The sequence below is a fragment of the Lynx canadensis genome, chromosome X (assembly GCF_007474595.2).
Source record: "Lynx canadensis isolate LIC74 chromosome X, mLynCan4.pri.v2, whole genome shotgun sequence".
In the NCBI taxonomy this organism is placed as follows: Eukaryota; Metazoa; Chordata; class Mammalia; order Carnivora; family Felidae; genus Lynx; species Lynx canadensis.
Genome location: NC_044321.2, coordinates 59,690,674 through 59,713,363, shown reverse-complemented (window position 1 = coordinate 59,713,363; position 22,690 = coordinate 59,690,674). Strand labels below are relative to the sequence as shown.

At 37.1% G+C, this 22,690-nt stretch overlaps 1 protein-coding gene across 1 annotated transcript in view; it reads left to right on the top strand.

Moving 5' to 3' along the window:
- Window positions 1-22,374, top strand: part of ZDHHC15 (zinc finger DHHC-type palmitoyltransferase 15) — a 211,912-nt gene extending 189,538 nt beyond the window's left edge. Inside the window, exons 11-12 of the mRNA XM_030305662.2 lie at window positions 5,515-5,589; window positions 18,532-22,374. Coding sequence (XP_030161522.1) covers window positions 5,515-5,561 — 47 coding nt within the window. The 3' untranslated portion in view covers window positions 5,562-5,589; window positions 18,532-22,374. The remainder of the gene's footprint in view (window positions 1-5,514; window positions 5,590-18,531) is intronic.
- Window positions 22,375-22,690: the final 316 nt, after the last annotated feature.

Genomic DNA, 22,690 nt, shown 5'->3' with positions numbered 1-22,690 from the left:
CTTCATTTCTTGTTACAGTCTTTGTTTTAATGTCTAGTTTGTCTCATATAAGTATTTCTTCTCCAGCTTTCTTTTTTTTAATGTTTATTTTTGAGAGAGAGAGATAGAGCACAAGCAGGGGAGGGGCATAGAGAGGGAGACACAGAAAGTGAAGCAGACTCCAGGCTCTGAGCTGTCAACCCAGAGCCCAATGTGGGGCTTGAACGCACAAGTCACAAGATCATGACCAGAGCCAAAGTTGGACACTCAACCAACTGAGCCACCCAGGCACCCCTCCAGCTTTCTTTTGACAGCAATTTGTGTGATAAATTTTTCTCCATCTTCTCACTTTCCATCTGCAGGTGTCTTTAGGTCTAAAATGAGTATCTTGTAGGCAGCATATAGATAGGTCTTGTATTTTATCCATTCTGACAACCTATGTCCTTTGATTGGAGTGTTTAGTCCATTTACATTCCTAGTAATTTTTGATATATATGTATTTAGTGCAGTTTATTACTTGTTTTATCATTGTGTCTAGAGAGTATCTCTGATCCTTTCTTGTCTTTGTCACTTTTGGTCTTTCTTTTCCACTCATAGAACCCCTTTAATATTTCTTGCAGATATGGTTTAGTGGTCATGAACTCCGTTAGTGTTTGTTTTTCTGGGACACTCTTTTTTTCTCCTTCTATTCTGAATGATAGCCTTGCTGAATAGAGTATTCTTGGCAGCAGACTTCTCCCATTCATCATTCGGAATGTATTATGACAGTCCCTTTTGACTTGCAAAGTTTCTGTTGAGAAATCTCCAGTTAGCCTTATGGGTTTCTGGTAAGTTAAGGACTTTGTTGCTTTTAAGATTTTTTTTTATCACTGTATTTTGCAAAATTTATTATGATATGTCATGGTGTTGACTTGTTGTTGATTTGTATGGGTGTTCTCTGTGCCTCCTATATCTCAATGTCTGTTTCCTTCCCCCAATGGGGGAAATTTTCAGCTATTATTAAAAATAAATTTTCTGCCTTCTTTTCTCTCCTTCTTCTCCGACTCCTATAATATCAGTGTTTTCACATTTGATGGAGTCACTGAGTTCTCTAAGTCTATTCTTTTTTTTTTGTGAGAAATGGTTTTTTTTATATATATATATATGAAATTTATTGACAAATTGGTTTCCATACAACACCCAGTGCTCATCCCAAAAGGTGCCCTCCTCAATACCCATCACCCACCCTCCCCTCCCTCCCACCCCCCATCAACCCTCAGTTTGTTCTCAGTTTTTAACAGTCTCATGCTTTGGCTCTCTCCCACTCTAACCTCTTTTTTTTTTTCCTTCCCCTCCCCCATGGGTTCCTGTTAAGTTTCTCAGGATCCACATAAGAGTGAAACCATATGGTATCTGTCTTTCTCTGTATGGCTTATTTCACTTAGCATTACACTCTCCAGTTCCATCCACGTTGCTACAAAAGGCCATATTTCATTTTTTCTCATTGCCACGTAGTATTCCATTGTGTATACAAACCACAATTTCTTTATCCATTCATCAGTTGATGGACATTTAGGCTCTTTCCACAATTTGGCTATTGTTGAGAGTGCTGCTATGAACATTGGGGTACAAGTGCCCCTATGCATCAGTACTCCTGTATCCCTTGGATAAATTCCTAGCAGTGCTATTGCTGGGTCATAGGGTAGGTCTATTTTTAATTTTCTGAGGAACCTCCACACTGCTTTCCAGAGCGGCTGCACCAATTTGCATTCCCACCAACAGTGCAAGAGGGTTCCCGTTTCTCCACATCCTCTCCAGCATCTATAGTCTCCTGATTGGTTCATTTTGGCCACTCTGACTGGCGTGAGGTGATACCTGAGTGTGGTTTTGATTTGTATTTCCCTGATAAGGAGCGACGCTGAACATCTTTTCATGTGCCTGTTGGCCATCTGGATGTCTTCTTTAGAGAAGTGTCTATTCATGTTTTCTGCCCATTTCTTCACTGGGTTATTTGTTTTTCGGGTGTGGAGTTTGGTGAGCTCTTTATAGATTTTAGATACTAGCCCTTTGTCCGATATGTCATTTGCAAATATCTTTCCCATTCCGTTGGTTGCCTTTTAGTTTTGTTGGTTGTTTCCTTTGCTGTGCAGAAGCTTTTGATCTTCATAAGGTCCCAGTAATTCACTTTTGCTTTTAATTCCCTTGCCTTTGGGGATGTGTCGAGTAAGAGATTGCTATGGCTGAGGTCAGAGAGGTCTTTTCCTGCTTTCTCCTCTACGGTTTTGATGGTTTCCTGTCTCACATTTAGGTCCTTTATCCATTTTGAGTTTATTTTTGTGAATGGTGTGAGAAAGTGGTCTAGTTTCAACCTTCTGCATGTTGCTGTCCAGTTCTCCCAGCACCATTTGTTAAAGAGACTGTCTTTTTTCCATTGGATGTTCTTTCCTGCTTTGTCAAAGATGAGTTGGCCATACGTTTGTGGGTCTAGTTCTGAGGTTTCTATTCTATTCCATTGGTCTGTGTGTCTGTTTTTGTGCCAATACCATGCTGTCTTGATGATTACAGCTTTGTAGTAGAGGCTAAAGTCTGGGATTGTGATGCCTCCTGCTTTGGTCTTCTTCTTCAAAATTCCTTTGGCTATTCGGGGCCTTTTGTGGTTCCATATGAATTTTAGGATTGCTTGTTCTAGTTTCGAGAAGAATGCTGGTGCAATTTTGATTGGGATTGCATTGAATGTGTAGATAGCTTTGGGTAGTATTGACATTTTGACAATATTTATTTTTCCAATCCATGAGCAGGGAATGTCTTTCCATTTCTTTAAATCTTCTTCAGTTACCTTCATAAGCTTTCTATAGTTTTCAGCATACAGATCCTTTACATCTTTGGTTCATTTATTCCTAGGTATTTTATGCTTCTTGGTGCAATTGTGAATGGGATCAGTTTCTTTATTTGTCTTTTCTCTAAGTCTATTCTTGTGGTGCATAAGTCTTTTTCCTTTTGTGTAGCTTCATTATTTTCCATTATTTTGTCTTCTAGGTCACTGAGTAACCCTCTGCTTCTTGTAGGCCGCTCTCCATTGCATTAAGCCTGTTTCCGATCTTATTTATTGCATTCTTCATTTCTGATTGTTTTTTAATTCTTTTATCTCTGTGGTAATGGATTCCCTAATGTCTTCATCCTTTTCTCAAGCCCAGTGAGTATTCTTATGATCATTGCTTTAAATTCTCCAGCAGGCATGTTACCTATATCTGTTTCACTTAGATCTCTGGCTGTGGCCTTATCTTCTTCTTTCATTTATGATAGATTCCCCTGTCCTTCTATTTTGTCTCAGTCTCTGCATATATGTGTGTGTAGAAAAGCCAGTTATTTCTCCTTGTCCTGAATATAATGGCTTTATGATGAGGAGGTCATGTAGTGCCCAGAGCCTGATGCTCAGGAAGTGTCTCTGGTGTGTGCTTCATGCACTCTACTGTTGTGTTTTGGCTGCTCTATCCTTCAGGCCAGTCGTCTGTGGAGGCTCTCCTTGCCTGCAGTGGGCAATATTTGGTCCCTGTCCTAAATGAGGTGAGTTTTAACTACATGTGCTCTGGTCTGCTTGTGAAATGAGAACTGACACCACTTCCACTAAAACTGAGGCCCTGCAGAACTCTGGTCTGGAGATATATTCTGGGTTGGGGTTTGTGGTGGTGTTCTGGGGGAGGGGCCAGCTGTGCTGGGATTGAGGCAAACGTGACTGAGAAGTGCAGTCCCACCAGTGTGCAGGGGTATGGGGCTTGGTGTAAGCAAGTTGGCAGCCAATGTCAGCACTGCTCTGTTTCCTGCAGGTGGCTCTGTACTTATGCTGAGGGGTGGGGGAGATAAATGGTGCCAGCCAGCTCCTTTGTTCCTGGACAGGCATCTCTGTGAATGCTGCCTCTCAGAGATGTGCTCTTAGAAGATTGAATAATATTACCCCTGTATGCCCCATTCTTCAGATCATTGTTTCCATAGTATCTACCCCTGGGTTGTTTGCCTGCCTTCTCTCCAAAAGCAACACAGTACCCTCCGGGCTTTGCCTAGGCCAAGCTGCTGATCTTTAAACCACGAAGGTTTAAGCTCTGCTGTTTGCAAGAACTCGTGAAATTCAGCCCCTCTCCTTTTCCAAGTCAATGGTTTTGGGGAAACATTCTCTTTGTGCATATCCCTGTGTGCTTTTCTCCCTCTCACCCTTCTCCGCAACCATGGTTCCTTCTCTGCAGCAACTATGATCTGTTTCTCCCCTGAACCATGTCTTCCCATTTTCTACCTTCTTCCACGTGTCCCCTTCTCTCCCTTTAGTTGTGTAGTTGTTCTGTCAGTCTTCAATTCTATTTCTGGTGTATTTAGGATGATTTGCTAGCTATCTAGTTGTGTTCACGGGACAAGATATGCCTAGGGTCCTCCTATTCTGCTGCCATTTTCCTTTCTCCCTTTCAACACTTTTATTTTTTATTATTATTTTTTTTTATTTTATATATGAAATTTATTGTCAAATTGGTTTCCATACAGCACCCAGTGCTCATCCCAAAAGGTGCCCTCTTCAATACCCATCACCCACCCTCCCCTACCTCCCACCCCCCATCAACCCTCAGTTTGTTCTCAGTTTTTAACAGTCTCTTATGCTTTGGCTCTCTCCCACTCTAACCTCTTTTTTTTTGTTCCTTCCCCTCCCCCATGGGTTCCTGTTAAGTTTCTCAGGATCCACATAAGAGTGAAACCATATGGTATCTGTCTTTCTCTGTATGGCTTATTTCACTTAGCATCACACTCTCCAGTTCCATCCACGTTGCTACAAAAGGCCATATTTCATTTTTTCTCATTGCCACGTAGTATTCCATTGTGTATATAAACCACAATTTCTTTATCCATTCATCAGTTGATGGACATTTAGGCTCTTTCCATAATTTAGCTATTGCCTTTCAACACTTTTAAATCTCAAACTGCCAGGTACATTATTATGCAAGAAGAATAAAGAAAGTGATTATCTGTACATTAAGCAAGCTGATTCAGAGTGTACTCTACTCCCCCAAAATGCTCGGGTTAGGAAAAAAAACCCAAATATTTGTACCATAAATGGCATTGCTTGTTAATTCCAAAGCCTCTTATTTTCTAGATACCCCATTACTTTTTAGAAACACAGCAACACTGAAAGTACTTTAATAGTTATTTCAATTATGTACAGTGTAAAAACACAAGATAGGGTAATTTTGTGAGTAGCAAGACTCAAAGCATCCCATTAAAGCTGGATGATGTTGAGTTGCCATCACAGCTATCTAAGTCAAATACCTGCCAGTATTATAGATCAGATAATGCTTATAAATAAAATAATCTTATTTTATTGTACATCAGCCTGACTACTTTTAGAATGTGAATATCTCAACTGGTTACAAATGCTGTGGTATAACACACCAGTCCTTAAAGATCGGTAGATGTCTGCTGTCTCCGGGGATTAAACAAAAAGGAAATATACTGGTGAATGAATACTCACCCATACAAGAGAAAGGGTCATTTGATCACCTTCACTTTTCAATCTTACAGATTATCCAGAAGTTTCATCATCTCTTGCTGTGGAAACAGAAACATAGCAGTTTACACATTTCCTGCTTCTCTCAGGTCAGTACTCTGAAGGAGGCACATAGAGTGTTACTTGGACTGCTAAGAGGCAGTCTTGCAAGCAGTACTAGAAAAGAAATAAGTTCTTGCTCTGGTGAACAAGATGTTAAATGCTTCACTCTTGTATTATTCACATTAAGTAGAAGTTCTATATATAATTTATAAAGCTCGACTAATAACCCTTATAAAGTGTCTCCCTTTCTGTAGACATTACATAGAATTCATGTGCATAGCACTCTATCTCCACAAATTTTTTTAAATTAAAGTAAATACCCATTTATTTACAACTTAAAATTAACAAATGCTAGCATATTTTTTAATTTGGGCTCAAGTTTTTGTAGATTAAAAAAGTTGTTGCAACATTTTTACAGAAAAAGCACTGATTCTAAATATTTCTTTCAAAATGAAAACACAAACTTGTAAAAATATTTGCAAAACATATAACACACAAAATTTAACAACCTGAATTTACAAAAATCTTGCAAATAAGAAAAGAAGAAAATACAACCATTAGAAAATGGATAAACAATGCAATCATCAAATAAAAGTTAAAATGAAGAATAAACATAAAACTTGTCCAGCTTTACTAGAAATATAAATTAAATACCACAAAATATCAATTTTTGTCTACTAAAGCAGCCACTTTTTATTATTATAGTACCCAGTATTCGTAAAGACATGTTGAAACAAGTACTTTTATGTGCTGCTGATGTAAGTATAAAGTCATATATCATTTTTATGGCAATTTAACAACATACATAAAAACCATAAAATTTTCATACAATTATATCTGATAATAAAATTTTATGAATGTATTTTAATGAAATTATCAGTGATCTGCACAACTATTCATTATGATATCATAATATCAGAAAATTGGAAACAAAATGAAATATCTACCAATAGAGGACTAGTGAAATAAATTGCTACATTATTATGATGAAATAGTTTGTACCATTAAAAGTAATTTTGAAGAATAATAGAGTTATGTTAAAAATTTGTATGAGTGCAGTTTAATTTTAAAAGTACATTTGTTTTGTTTTGTTTTTATTTTTTGAATATCAAATTTATTGTCAAATTAGTTTCCATACAACACCCAATTCTCATCCCAAAAGGTGCCCTCCTCAATACCCATCACCCACCCTCCCCTCCCACCCACCCCCCATCTACCCTCAGTTCTCAGTTTTTAAGAGTCTCTTATGCTTTGGCTCTCTCCCTCTCTAACCTCTTTTTTTTTCCTTCTGCTCACCCCTGGACTTCTGTTAAGTTTCTCAGGATCCACATAAGAGTGAAAACATATGGTATCTGTCTTTCTCTGTATGACTTATTTCACTTGGCATAACACTCTCCAGTTCCATCCACGTTGCTACAAAAGGCCATATTTCATTCTTTCTCATTGCCACGTAGTATTCCATTGTGTATGTAAACCACAATTTTTTTATCCATTCGACACTTGATGGACATTTAGGCTCTTTCCATAATTTGGCTATTGTTGAGAGTGCTGCTATAAACATTGCGGTACAATTGCCCCTATGCATCAGTACTCCTGTATCCCTTGGGTAAATTCCTAGCAGTGCTATTGCTGGGTCATAGGGTAGATCTATTTTATATTTTTTGAGGAACTTCCACACTGTTTTCCAGAGCGGCTGCACCAGTTTGCATTCCCACCAACAGTGCAAGAGGGTTCCCGTTTCTGCACATCCTCTCCAGCATCTATAGTCTCCTGATTTGTTCATTTTAGCTACTCTGACTGGCATGAGATGATATCTGAGTTCGTTTTGATTTGTATTTCCCTGATGAGGAGCGATGTTGAGCATCTTTTCATGTGCCTGTTGGCCATCCGGATATGTCTTCTTTAGAGAAGTGTCTATTCATGTTTTCTGCCCATTTCTTCACTGGGTTATTTGTTTTTCAGGTGTGGAGTTTGGTGAGTTCTTTATAGATTTTGGATACTGGCCCTTTGTCTGATATGTCATTTGCAAATGTCTTTTCCCTTTCTGTCGGTTGCCTTTTAGTTTTATTGATTGTTTCCTTTGCTGTGCAGAAGCTTTTTATCTTCATGAGGTCCTAATAGTTCATTTTTGCTTTTAATCCCCTTGCCATTGGAGATGTGTCAAGTAAGAAATTGCTGTGGCTGAGGTCAGAGAGATTTCTCCCTACTTTCTCCTCTGGATTTTGATGGTTTCCTGTCTCACATTCAGGTCCTTTATCCATTTTGAGTTCATTTTTGTGAATGGTGTGAGAAAGTGGTCTAGTTTCAACCTTCTGCATGTTGCTGTCCAGTTCTCCCAGCACCATTTGTTAAAGAGACTGTCTTTTTTTCCATTTGATATTCTTTCCTGCTTTGTCAAAGATGAGTTGGCCATACTTTTGTGGGTCTAATTCTGGGATTCCTATTCCATTCCATTTGTCTATGTGTCTGTTTTTGTGCCAATACCATGCTGTCTTGATGATGACAGCTTTGTAGTAGAGGCTAAAATCTGGGATTGTGATGCCTCCTGCTTTGGTCTTCTTCTTCAAAATTCCTTTGGCTATTCAGGGACTTTTGTGGTTCCATATGAATTTTAGGATTGCTTGTTCTAGCTTCGAGAAGAATGCTGGTGCAATTTTGATTGGGATTGCATTGAATGTGTAGATAGCTTTGGGTAGTATTGACATTTTGACAATATTTATTTTTCCAATCCATGAGTATGGAATGTTTTTCCATTTATTTATATATTCTTCAATTTCCTTCATAAGCTTTCTATAGTTTTCAGCATACAGATCTTTTACGTCTTTAGTTAAGTTTATTCCTAGGTATTTTATGCTTCTTGGTGCAATTGTGAATGGGATCAGTATCTTTATTTGTCTTTCTGTTGCTTCATTATTAGTGTATAAGAATGCAACTGATTTCTGTACATTGATTTTGTATCATGTGACTTTGCTGAATTCATGTATCAGTTCTAGCAGACTTTTGGTGGAGTCTATCGAATTTTCCATGTATAATATCATATCATCTGCAAAAAGTGAAAGCTTAACTTCCTCTTTGCCAATTTTGATGCCTTTGATTTCCTTTTGTTGTGTGATTGCTGATGCTAGCATTTCCAACACTATGTTAAACAACAGAGATGAGAGTGGGCATCCCTGTCATTTTCCTGATCTCAGGGAGAAAGCTCTCAGTTTTTCCCCATTGAGGATGATGTTAGCTGTGGGCTTTTCATACATGGCTTTTATGATCTTTAAGTATGTTCCTTCCACCCCGACTTTCTCAAGGGTTTTTATTAAGAAAGGATGCTGAATTTTGTCAAATGCTTTTTCTGCATTGATTGACAGGATCATATGGTTCTTCTCTCTTTTTTTGTTAATGTGATGTATCACGTTGATTGATTTGCGAATGTTGAACCAGCCCTGCATCCCAGGAATGAATCCCACTTGATCATGGTGAATAATTCTTTTTATATGCTGTTCAATTCAATTTGCTAATATCTTATTGAGAATTTTTGCCTCCATATTCATCAGGGATATTGGCCTGTAGTTCTCTTTTTTTACTGGGTCTCTGTCTGCTTTAGGAATCAAAGTAATGATAGCTTCATAGAATGAGTCTGCAAGTTTTCCTTCCCTTTCTATTTTTTGGAACAGCTTGAGAAGTATAGTTATTATCTCTGCTTTAAATATCTGGTAGAATTCCCGTGGGAAGCCATCTGGTCCTGGATCTTATTTGTTGGGAGATTTTTGATAACTGATTCAATTTCTTCGCTGGTTATGGGTCTGTTCAAGCTTTCTATTTCTTCCTGTGGGAGTTTTGGAAGTGTGTGGGTGTTAGGGATTAAGAAATAGGTGTCCATTTCTTCCAGGTTGTCCAGTTTGTTGGCATATAATTTTTCATAGTATTCCCTGAGAATTGCTTGTATCTCTGAGGGATTGGTTGTAATAATTCCATTTTCATCCATGATTTTTCCTATTTGGGCCATCTTCCTTTTCTTTTTGAGAAGCCTGGCAAGAGGTTTATCAATTGTGTTTATTTTTTTCAAAAAACCATCTCTTGGTTTCATTGATCTACTGTACAGTTTTTTAGATTCTATATTGTTTATTTCTGCTCTGATCTTTATTATTTCTCTTCTTCTGCTGGGTTTAGGCTGTCTTTGCTGTTCTGCTTCTATTTCCTTTATGTGTGCTGTTAGATCTTATATTTGGGATTTTTCTTGTTTCTTGAGGTAGGCCTGCATTGCAATGTATTTTCCTCTCAGGACTGTCTTCGCTGCATCCCAAAGCGTTTGGATTGTTGTATTTTCATTTTCGTTTGTTTCCATATATTTTTTGATTTCTTCTCTAATTGCCTGGTTGACCCATCATTCTTTAGTAGGATGTTCTTTAACCTCCATGCTTTTGGAGGTTTTCCAGACTTTTTCCTGTGGTTGATTTCAAGCTTCATAGCATTGTGGTCTGAAAGTATGCATGGTATGATCTCAATTCTTGTATACTTATGAAGGGATGTTTTGTGACCCAGTATGTGATCTATCTTGGAGAATGTTCCATGTGCACTCCAGAAGAAAGTATATTCTTTTGCTTTGGGATGCAGAGTTGTAAATATATGTGTCAAGTCCATGTGATCCAATGTATCATTCAGGGCCCTTGTTTCTTTATTGATCCTGTGTCTAGATGATGTATCCATTGTTGTAAGTGGAGTATTAAAGTCCCCTGCAATTACCACATTCTTATCAATAAGGTTGCTTATGTTTGTGAGTAATTGTTTTATGTATTTGGGGGCTCCTGTACTCGGCGCATAGACATTTATAATTGTTAGCTCTTCCTGATGGATAGACCCTGTGATTATTATATAATGCCCTTCTTTATCTCTTCTTACAGCCTTTAATTTAAAGTCTAATTTGTCTAAGTATGACTACTACAGCTTTCTTTTGAGTTCCAGTAGCATGATAAATAGTTCTCCATCCCCTCACTCTCAATCTGAAGGTGTCCTCAGGTTGAAAATGAATCTCTTGTAGACAGCAAATAGATGGGTCTTGTTTTTTTATCCATTGTGATACCCTGTGTCTCTTGGTTGGTGCATTTAGTCCACTTACATTCAGTGTTATTATAGAAAGATATGGGTTTAGAGTCATTGTGATGTCCGTAGGTTTCATGCTTCTAGCGATGTCTCTGGTACTTTGTCTCACAGGATCCCTCTTAGGATCTCTTGTAGGGCTGGTTTAGTGGTGATGAATTCCTTCAGTTTTTGTTTGTTTGTGAAGAAATTTATCTCTCCTTCTATTCTGAATGACAGACTTGCTGGATAAAGGATTCTTGGTTGCATATTTTTTCTGTTCATCACATTGAAGATCTCCTGCCATTCCTTTCTGGCCTGCCAAGTTTCAGTAGAAAGATCGGTCACGAGTCTTACAGGTCTCCCTTTATATGTTAGAGCACATTTATCTCTAGCTGCTTTCAGAATTTTCTCTTTATCCTTGTATTTTGCCAGTTTGACTATGATATGTCATGCAGAAGATTGATTCAAGTTACGTCTGAAGGGAGTTCTCTGTGCCTCTTGGATTTCAATGCCTTTTTCCTTCCCCAGATCAGGGAACTTCTTAGCTATTATTTCTTCAAGTATACCTTCAGCACCTTTCCCTTTGTCTTCCTCTTGTGGAATCCCAATTATGTGTATATTATTACGTTTAATTGTGTCACTTAGTTCTCTAATTCTCCCCTCATTCTCCTGTATTTTTGTTTCTCTTTTTCTCAGCTTCCTCTTTTTCCATAATTTTATCTTCTAGTTCACCTATTCTCTCCTCTGCCTCTTCAATCCAAGCTGTGGTCGCCCCCATTTATTTTATAGCTCATTTATAGCATTTTTTACCTCCTCCTGATTGTTTCATAGTCCCTTGATCTCTGTACTAATAGATTTTCTGCTGTCCTCTATACTTTTTTCAAGCCCAGCAATTAATTTTATAACTATTATTTTAAATTCATTTTCTTTTATATTGCTTAAATCATTTTTGATCAGTTCATTAGCTGTCGCTACTTCCTGAAGTTTTTTTTGAGGAGAATTCTTCCGTTTTGTCATTTTGGATAGTCCCTGGAGTGGTGTGGAACTGCAGGGCTCTTCCTCTGTGCTGTCTGGAGTAACTTGCGTTGGTGGGCGGGCCACAGTCAGACCTGATATCTGCCCCCAGCCCACCGCTGGGGCCACAGTCAGACTGGTGTGTACCTTATTTTCCCCTCTCCCAGGGTCAGGACTCACTGTGGAGTGGTGTGGCCCCTGTCTGGCCTACTTGCACACTGCCAGGCTTGTGGTGCTGCTTCACTGGGATCTGGCGTATTAGCTGGGGTGGATCCACAAGGTGCACAGGGGCAGGAGGAGCAGACTTAGCTCGCTTTACCTTCAGTGGTCCACTTCGGGAGGGTCCCTGCGCCATGGAGAGGGAGGCAGACCCATCGGAGGAATGGATCCACAGAATCACAGCATTGGGTGTTTGGCAGTGCAAGCAAGTTCCCTGATGGGAACTGGTTCCCTTTGGGATTTTGGCTGGGGGATGGGCGAGGGAGATGGTGCTGGAGAGCACCTTTGTTTCCCGCCAAGCTGAGCTCTGTCCTCCAGGGCTCAACAACTCTCCCTCCCATTGTCCTCTAGCCCTCCCGCTCTTGGAGCAGAGCTGTTGACTTATAACATTCCAGATGTTAAGTCCCGCTGGCTGTCAGAACACACTCCATCTGGCGCCTCCACTTTTGGAAGCCAGACTCGGGGGCTCTGCCTTGCCGGGTGGGCTGGCTGCCCCTCCACCACTCCAGCTCCCTCCTGCCAGTCCGTGTACTGTGCACTGCCTCTCCACCCTTCCTACCCTCTTCCGTGGGCCTCTTGTCTATGCTTGCTCCAGAGAGTCCATTTTGCTAGTCTCTGGCAGTTTTCTGGGGTATGTAGGCAGATGTGGGTGGAATCTCAGTGGTCAGCAGGACGGGGTGAGCCAGTGTCCTCCTACGCCACCATCTTCCTCTGTCGAATACCAAAAGTACATTTTTTATCATCTTTGTTGAGATATAATTCACAATACCATATAATTTGACCACTTTAAATGTATAATTCAGTGGTTTTTAGGATATTCATAGAGTTGCATGACCATCACCTCAATTAATTTAGAATATATAGAAACCCCATACCCTGTAGCAGTCACTCCCCATCCCTTCACTCCTTCTAAGTAACCATTAATCTACCTTTCAGTCTCTATAGATTTCATGATTTCATGGAATTATATATGTGGCCTTTGGTGAAAAAATATTTACAAATCAAATATCTGATAAGAGACTTGTATGCAGGATCTATAAAGAACATTTACAATTCTATAATATAAATAAAAATAAATTTTTTAAAAAAATGATAAAGGACCTGAGTAGACATTTCTCCATAAGTAAATAATCATATGAAATAAGCACATGAAAAGATGCTTAACATCACTAGCCATTAGAGGAATGCAAATCAAAACCACAATACAGCACTTAATATCCACTAGGATCCAAAAGACAGATAATAGTGTTGACATTTATGTGGAAAAATCACAACCCTCATACACTGCTGGTTGGAACATAAAACAGGTCAATCACTTCGGAAAACAGTTTGACAATTCTTCAAAATCTTAAACATAAAAATACCATATGGCCCAGAAATTCTAGTCCTTGTATAAAAACAAAGAGAAATGAAAGCATAGTCCACACAAAAACTTCTACATGAATGTTCACAGCAGCTATTCATAATGGCCAAGAAGTGAAAACTACCCAAGTGTCTATCTGCTGATAGATAGGTAATAAAATGTGGTATATCCATGCAATGGAATACTATTTGGCAACCAAAAGAATAGATGCTATAACATGGATGAACCTTGAAAACATTATAAAATTACATTTTAAATTTTAATTTAAAACTTTTCAGTATTAAAGTGTATCTATGTATGTAGAAAAACACTGAAAGAAAATATAACATAAGTAAAAATTAAAATTTTAGATTGTTACTCCCTTCTCTATCTAGCTTTGACTGGATAGAGCTTCAACTTTTCTGTTGCCAATATATTTTTTGAAGTATATTTAAAGTACAGTATTATACTATTTCAGGTGTATGATACAATTGTATATATTACTCAGTGCTCATTCAGATAAGTTGTGCTCATTAAGACAACCTTCCCTCTGGCAACCACTTATTTGTTCTTTGTCTTTAAGAGTCTGGGTTTTTTTGTTCATCTTCTTTGTTCATTTTGTTGTTTCTTAAATTCCACATATGGTGAAATCATATGGTATTTGTCTTTCCTGTCTGACTTATTTCACTTAGCATCATACCCTCTAGGCCCAACCAAGTTGTTGCAAATGGTATTTCTTGCCAATATTCTTATCTCCCTATCTGCATTGCCTCAGCCGGAAAAAAAAAATCCAGATTCAATCTGTCTGCCTTCTCAATTCCTATAGTCAGGCTGCTGAGAACTACTACAAAAATAACAAAACTGATTATAAATATTGATTGCAACTTATTACAAATAACACAACTGAAATTATTTGTGGTCTCCAGCCTAAGCTTGCTTGAAAAATCATCACTACTTACCTACTTACCAGTAGTTCTTTCCTTTATTAACCACAACTTCATTCAGTCTCTCATATCACTGCTATCCCGTATCATAATGAAAGTCCTAACACATGCAATAAGGCTAGAAAAAGATATAAGGCCACTCTGGAAAAGAAAAATAAAACTATCCTGATTTGCAGATTGACATGATTGTCTACATAGATAATTCAAAGAATCTACAAAAACTCTGAGAACTAAATAAGTGAGTTTAGCAAGTTTACAACACACAAGATCAACACAAACACCTGTTGTGTTTCTATATACTAGCAATGCACAATTGGGAAACCAAAATTAAAAACACAATACCACTTACAATAACTCCAAAACTTAAAGAGCTAGATGTAAATCTAACAAATAATATACAAGATCTGTATGCTGAAACCTACAAAATACTGATGAAAAAAACCAAAGAAGTCCTAAATAAATGAAGAGACATACTATGATCATGGGTCAGAATACTCAGTATAGTTAAGATTTCAGTGGTCCCCAAATTTGTAGACAGGTTTAATGCAATCCCAATTAAAAATGTAGAAGAATTTTTGTAAGTATAGACAAGCTGATTCTAAAATTTACATGGAAAAGTAAGGGAACTACTATAGCCAAAAATTTTCTGAAAAAGAAAATCAAAGTCAGAAGACAAAATCTGTCCAATTTTAAGATATACTATAATTCTACAGTAGTCAAGATGATGTGGTATTGGCAAAAGGATAGACCCATAAACCAATGGAACAAAATAAAAAGTAAAATTCTGAGATAGACCCACATAAAGGTGATCTATTGGTTTTTACACAAAGATGTAACCATAATTCACTGGAGAAAATACAGTTTTTCAATAAATGGTGCTAGAACATCTGGACATCACTACGACTTGTATGCTTCACAACATATAAAAAATTAACTCAAAAATAGATCCTATACCTAATGTCAGATGTAAGACTATAAAACTCTTAGAACATAGGACAAAATCTTTGTCACTTTGAGTTAGGCAAAGTTCTTATATATGACATCAAAAGTAAAACACATAAAATAAAAATGTACAAATTATACTTGAACAAAATCTTAAATGTTTTCTCAAAAGAACACTGTTAAGAGAATAAAAAGATAAGCCACTGGCTGGGAGAAGGTATTTGCAAAACATGCATCTGATAAAGGACTTATATCCAGAATATCTAAAGTGCTCTAACAGCTCAAAGATTAAAAAAAAAAAAGTAATAAAAATGGGCAAAAGGTTTGAATGGATGCTTCACCAAAAAAGTGGAAATGAGTACAAGAAAAGATGCTCAATATTACTAGCCATGAGGAAAATGCAAATTAAACTTATGAGGAGATTCCTTTACACTCATTCTGGAATGGGTAAAACAATTTTTTTTTTTAATGGTGATAATTCTAAGTATTGACAAGAATGCAGAACAATTGGAATTCTCATATATTTCTGGTGGGAATGCACAATAGCTCAGGCACTCTGGAAAACAGTTTGCCAGTTTGTTATAAAGTTTCTTATAAATTTAAATATACTTTTACCATATGACCCAGTAATCCCACTCTTGAATATTTCCTCTAGAATAATGAAACCTGTGTTCACTCAAAATTTGTATATGAATATACAGCTGTATTCTATCTGAGATGGTGGTTACAAGATTCTACACATGTATAAAAGCTCACAGTACACCAAACCAAAGTTCATTTTACTTTATTTAAATTTAAAAATTAAAAAAATAAAGCAAAAAAAAACAAACTTCTGTTATGCTTCTCTCAAACTTCCTGTACCTTCTTTCCTTTCCCACTACCACCAAAGGTCTGCTTCTTAAAATAATATCTTCCAAACTTTGCTATTTTTTTTCCTGACCATCACATTAATATACTCATTCCTTAGGAAATGTATCCATTCTCTGGCTAAAGAGTGTGTGTATATTATATATATCTATAGATAGATAGATAGATAGATGACAGATAGATAGATAGCATCTCCCACACAAGATTGTAAGCTGCTTGAGGGCAAGGACTATGTATTGTTCACATTTTAGTGCCAGTCCTTAAGACAGTGCCTGGCACATAGTGTTGTGAAAATCAAGGTTAAAAAATATCTATATATCTATAGATATATAAAGATATATGCATATATACACACTGTATGTACACACTCACAAACACATAATTACTCTGTTTCTCACCCAGGATTCTTTCCTGAACTCCAGACCTGAATAACCAAGTGCTTTTCAACTTTACCCACCCAAAAACCTATTTCCTGTTTTGTTCCCACTCCATATCCTACCCACATCCAATTAATCACCAAGGTATGTTGACTGTGTTTCCTAAATATTTCTGGAAGCTGTGCATTTTCCTCTATCCTGATTACCATGACCCCAGATCATGTGTCCACCTGTGTTGCTGCAGTAGCCTCTTAATTTGTTTCCCCGCCTCCAGTCTTGCCCCTCATCCAATCCATTCTCCATATTGCAACTGGAATGATGTAAAAACTTTGTGTAATGACTCTTTCATTGGCCTCAGCACAGTGTAAACTCCTTAACACAGTTTACAAACCCTTCCATGATCTGGCCACTGTTCATCTCTCAAGGTTCCTTCCATAATTTTCAACTCCAAAGCTTCCTTTCCACTAGTTTTATCCCCACACCCTATGCTTGAACCACACTCTACTACTTTCAATCCCTCAAACACACACCTGCTGTTTTCCATTATTGGAATGCTTTCTCAGCAGCCTCCCCCCTCCCCCACTCCAGTCTCCTCATCTGGCTATATAATATTTATTTTTTCAGGTTTCAGCTTCCACACCATTTACTCAGGGTATGTCACTGACCTACATAGCTAAGTTCTATGTCCCTTCTGGATGCTACCATAATAACATTATGAGAACACTTTTATTCTGTGTTGTAATAATCTACTTACTTGTCTGTCTTCCACACTAGATTGTAAGCTCCTTGAGGGCAAGGACTATGTCTTGTTCACATTTTAGTGCCAGTCCCTAAAACAGTGCCTGGCACATATTAAGTATTCAATAAATATCTGTAGAATGAATGACAAGGAGGGAGAATGAAAAACAGGCTCTGAGATTATAGGTCCTTCTTTTTCTTTATTTTCTATATTTTCCAATTATTCTATGATGAATATGAATTTCTTTTATATTAAAAACTCATTACAATTAATTTTATGGGTGCCTGGGTAGCTTAGTCAGTTAAGCTTCCAACTTCGGCTTAGGTCGGGATCTCACGGTTCGGTTCGTGAGTTCCAGCCCCGCCTGGGGCTCTATGCTGACAGCTTGGAGCCTGGAGCCTGCTTCAGGTTCTGTGTTCCCTTCTCTCTCTGCTCCTCCCCCGAAAACACTCTGTCTTTCAAAAATAAACATTAAAAAAAGTTTATTAAGCATATTTACAACAAAAAGAGAAAAAACTATGAAGAAAATTAAAATCACCTATAATTCCACCACCTAAAGATAAGTCATGTAAACATTTTGTTGTATCCCTTGCAATATTTTCTACGAATGAATTTTTTAAACATTGAGATCATACTGTCAGTTTTGAATTCTTCGTTTTTCATTAATGTCAAAAGTAACTTCCCATTATATCAAGTTATTATTTATTTAATCAATTTTATGCTTTCCAACATTAAGATTTTATCTGATTTTTCACTATTATGAATAAGGCCATCAATATTTCATTGAATGTTAATCTTTTTTCTCATTTATAATCATTTTCTTAGAATAGAATCTTAGAAGCAAAACTACTGGTATGAACTTAATTTTAAAACTCATAAAATATATGGTTTGTTTTCCAGAAATCTTATACTAATAATAGCTACTTCAGGAACCTTATACTAACAATAGTTACTTCAGTGCCTACTATATGCCAGACTTTGTTAGGTAGATTTTATTGTGTTGATTTTACAGATGAAAAAACTAAGGTCCATTTATGTTATTTGTCCAGAGTCACAGAGATAACGAGTTTCAAAGCTAGAATTCAGATTCAGAATTGTCCACTTTCAAAGCTTATTTTCATGTGAATTTCAAAAAAAAAACATTTTTGTGTTATCAGTTATATATTTACTTGAGAAAATGTGGAAAATACAAGTAGAAAGTAATGAAAATAAAAATAAATTACCCATGAACCCACCACTTTGAACAATCTAGTATATTTTCTCAGTCTTATTTTCCAGGTACAACTTTTGGGTTAAAAATAATTATTACATTATTATATGATTTTTCATCCTGCTCTTTTCACTTAACATTTTTCAGTGCTGACCCATATGCTTCATAAACATAATTTTAATGATTGCATATTCTCAATGGATGTTACCATGTAGATATTTACAGTTGTTCAGCTCACCTGTGAATTTCTTTTTTTCATTCCCAGGACCCTCCATCTCCCATGAGGCTTACAGAATTCAATGTTGGGAACCATTTTAATCTTCAAAATAAGTCACCATTGTGGATTGAAAGCTTCACAATTTAAAAGCATTCCATCAAATATTTGCTGTGCAGATAGATGTTTCAAGACTTTACAAGCTATTTAATTTACTAACTGAACCCATTGATCTGGTAGCAATTAATTCAAGACAGTCTTCCTCTCTTTCTTCATTTCCCCTCCCCAATCTGTAAAAACCTGAATGTAACATATATACCTTCCCAGAGACTCTTGTTATTTCTCTTGTTGGGTAAAGAGGAATTCAAAAGACTTCCATGGAGTCTTTCACTCCCCTGGAAAGACTGTTAATTATCTTTATAGGGTCTTTGTGGTATTGAGGGGAATCAGATATGTTTGCTGCTTGTGTGCCTGTGCATTTATAAGCATGCATATGTGCAGCATATTTACACAAAATTCTGCTGTGTTATGAAAATCAAGGTTAAAAAATCCAAGGTTTTTATTCAACTCTGCGTTTTTCCCTAAATAGCAATTTAAATATTTGCTGGGCTGTGAAAACCATCCCTATATCAGGCATGTAAAATTCAAGAGGCAGATTCAACACCCCATAATCAAGGTCCTCAATTGGGAATTGAACAATGCAAAGCCTGTTCTCTGTCATAAATGTGTAATGTTCCTGAAAGCACCACAACTAATAGAGAAGATCAGATCTCCACTTTATTAAATAAACATAAGTGTTTTAAGGACTTTTAATGTCAGGCTTTGGTAAAATTCTCCAGTTACTTTTATTATTTTCTCTGATACCTAGCTTTTTTTGCCTATATTAATTGTTCTTATGATGAAAGAAAAACCATAACCCTAAGTTATGGACCATAGGTTTTGTTAGGGGCATAAAGATAATTTTCAGGTTTAATTACAAAACTGTTCATAAGGTAAGGCTTCAAAGTTGAAATTAGCCTAAGTATTAGCACTAAAGATCTTTGTTTTCACAGCAGGGGTTAGTGTACAATGATAACCCATAGTAATATGCCAATACTTTCTTTTCCTTTTTTTTTCCTTTTTTTCCTTGTTGTAGCTTCAGTGGTAGCTCAGCCATTAAGATAGTTTACATTCATTTTCCCATTTATTTATAATCAAACTTTCTTTTAGTCCTAGTGCCCAAATCAATGAGTATGAACACTAATGCTGCTTCTTTATAATAATACCTAAGAACATTGATGGTTTTCATTTCTCAGCCAGTGTTCTTGTGCCCAGCTGCTGACAACAGAAGTCCCAACTCTTGCAGAGATTAGTGGGAATTAAAGGCATCTTACAGATAACAAGGAGTTAAGCTCCTATAAGGACATTAGGTTTACTAAATTATGCCCCCTAAAACCTTTTTGAGTAAAAGAAAATTTGCCCACTACAAACTATTTGATGTTCAAACTCCAGTGGAGGTGAGAAGGTGAGCAATTTAGCTACTTAAAGAAAGAAAAAATTTGTTCATTTAGATCCTCTAGGTAATTTTGGTCGAGGTAAGACTTTTAGCATAAATTAAATGGATTGTGGCCAGCATTTCATTTGAAAGAATACTATACGTGACAAAATCTATTAGGGCCAGGGAATGTTTCTCAAACTCAGATGCTAAGAATCAACCTACAAGACTATACACACTAGGTTTCACAATGACCTCATGTATGGGAAGCTTTTTCCCCCTTTCTTTCTTCCTCCAAAACACTCTCTTGTTAAGGTTTTTCTTGAAAGTTTATTTGGCCATTCACATGGTCTTATGATGGACAAACCTTGCCTTTTATTGATATAGTAATGCACCTTTCTCTAAAGATAGGCCATTATTTACTCCACAGTCAGTGGGCTTCGAAGAGGTCTCTCTCTTTCCCATCATCTTCTGCCAAGGTTTAGGCAGGGTAGCTTCTCACTATGATTCAAAGTCAGGAAAGAATCGACCATTTCTTTGATGCATAGAGTGTATCAGAGTTTGGCACTGATAGAAATCAGGTCATAAAAGATAGTATCAAGAAATTATAGGGAAGTACTGGAAGAGTAAAGCTCAGGAGAGCTATAATGCAAAGCTGACTTAAACCATCTTCAAAGGGCCAAATAAATGAGAGTTTTAAGTAGGGGGGCTTGGAGAAATAAATCCTATTCCTATCTCAGCACCTTTATTCCACTAGTTTATAGACTCTAATAATACCCCTATCCATAGATCATTGAGTATTGCCTACCATACATAGGCACTCCCCCTCATTGATTGACTATTGATTGACAGAGAGATTAACCTAATAATTAGTATATCTTGATCTGGCTCTGTTGCTTGTTTTCCTTGAGGCCCTGTCAAATAACCTCTGTGGGATCTCATTCCCCAATTTTTTGGTACCCATATTCCACATTTGCAAAATTAAGATACTCATTATTAGGATCCTAAAACTGCTAAAGGTGCTATGTAACTCCCTAGTGCTCTTATATAAGTCTTTCATTGAAGGACTGGGATGAAAACTTGAACCATAACTAACCTAACCAGTGTGCTCCATTCTTTCTTCCATGCTCTCATTGCTGACTTGTTCTTGCAGAGTTTAGAATACTTTATTAAAGTTCTTCAATTCATTCTAACAATGTCCTTGGAATAGAAATTGTACCCATGGCACATCTAGGAAAATTAAGGCCAAAAAAAAATGAAGTGGCCTCCAAAAGCACATAGCTGTCTGGGACAGAACTCAGTTATCATGTCCAGTGAATGTTAGACTGACTTGGCTTCCCAGTACTGGAATTACCATGGAACAGCTTAGAACACTGAGATAAATTAGGGCAGGATCACATTTCAGAAAATTTCCACTTTGTCCAACATCTAAAAGTATGCAATTAACTCTTATTTTCTATGTGATATAAATGTTATATATGTCTCTTTCCCACATTGGTCCCATGTAACTCACATATTTCACACTATGTGACATCAGCCAGTGCCATTATCTCCTCTGGCACCCATAGAGCCCAATCTCAGGGCTGTCTTTGCCAGAGAAAAGAATGTGCTTCCCCATGTTTATGCCAAATTGCACAAAGTGTAGACATTGAGGTTAATGGAGATTTAAGCACAATCCCAAGCAGGTATGTTTTAAGAATATTGAATGTACATTATTGTGACATGCACCTGAAATGTAACATGGCCTAAATTCATAGGAATGTAACAGTCATGCAAAGCTTATCCCTTTTACCTCTCATCACACATATATATCTACTACATACATGTGTGCACACATATACGCACACTACATGCTTCCCTCAAAGTAGGCTGCTTGGTCATCAGGTGCAAATACTTTAAAGGAATGATTCTTTGTCCTCTCCTTTTAGAAAAAAGTCCAACAGCCACTTCAAGTGAAGAACACCCCATTTATACATTCTAAAACTTCTACTTCCAGAGTAGCTATGATATTCAGTTGGTGCAAAAGACAAGATTGTTAAACCCTTTCACAAGTCCTACGTTCTTAGAAAATTTATGAGTTCCATGTAATCAGTAGGAAATGGTTTATGAGGCATGGTACATCTGCATTTCTTTAACCTTTGCTGTAATGTACCATATTAAGTTGTAGTCTTTTGCATGCAGGTGTTATGTAATATAATAATGAATGGGTGACTCCTAAGAGCATGCAACCAACAACTATTTGCTTCCCCAAAAGGGCTAGGACTGTGTCCTGCAGTGTTTAAAACTATTACATTTGTTCTTTGTAGCAGAGTGGTATGTGGCCATCAGCAGAATGAGTTAAGATGGACAATGAGTGCAATATATCAGGAAACAGATTTTTTGTAGGGAATGACAGTAAAGGCAAAAACAAAAACAAAAAACAAAAAAAAAAACAAGGTAAGATGTATTCAAGGAATAATTGCTGTCACCCTGCTGGATAAATCAGCAAAGAGACACAGCATGAAAGCTGGTACTTAGTCTTGGTAATATATGAAATATATTGGAGAGCCAGAAAAAGAAAAGCACTGGGGCTCTAGCAGTTAAGCTCAACTTGCCAATTTGCTACAAATCCTTTTTTTCCACTAATCTGCTCAAAGTTATTGTATACAGTATTCTCTAAATCACGTGTCTTGCTACAGAAATATCCACAAATACTAAGTTTTATCTTCCTATGTCCTTTATTAAAAGCATATGCAT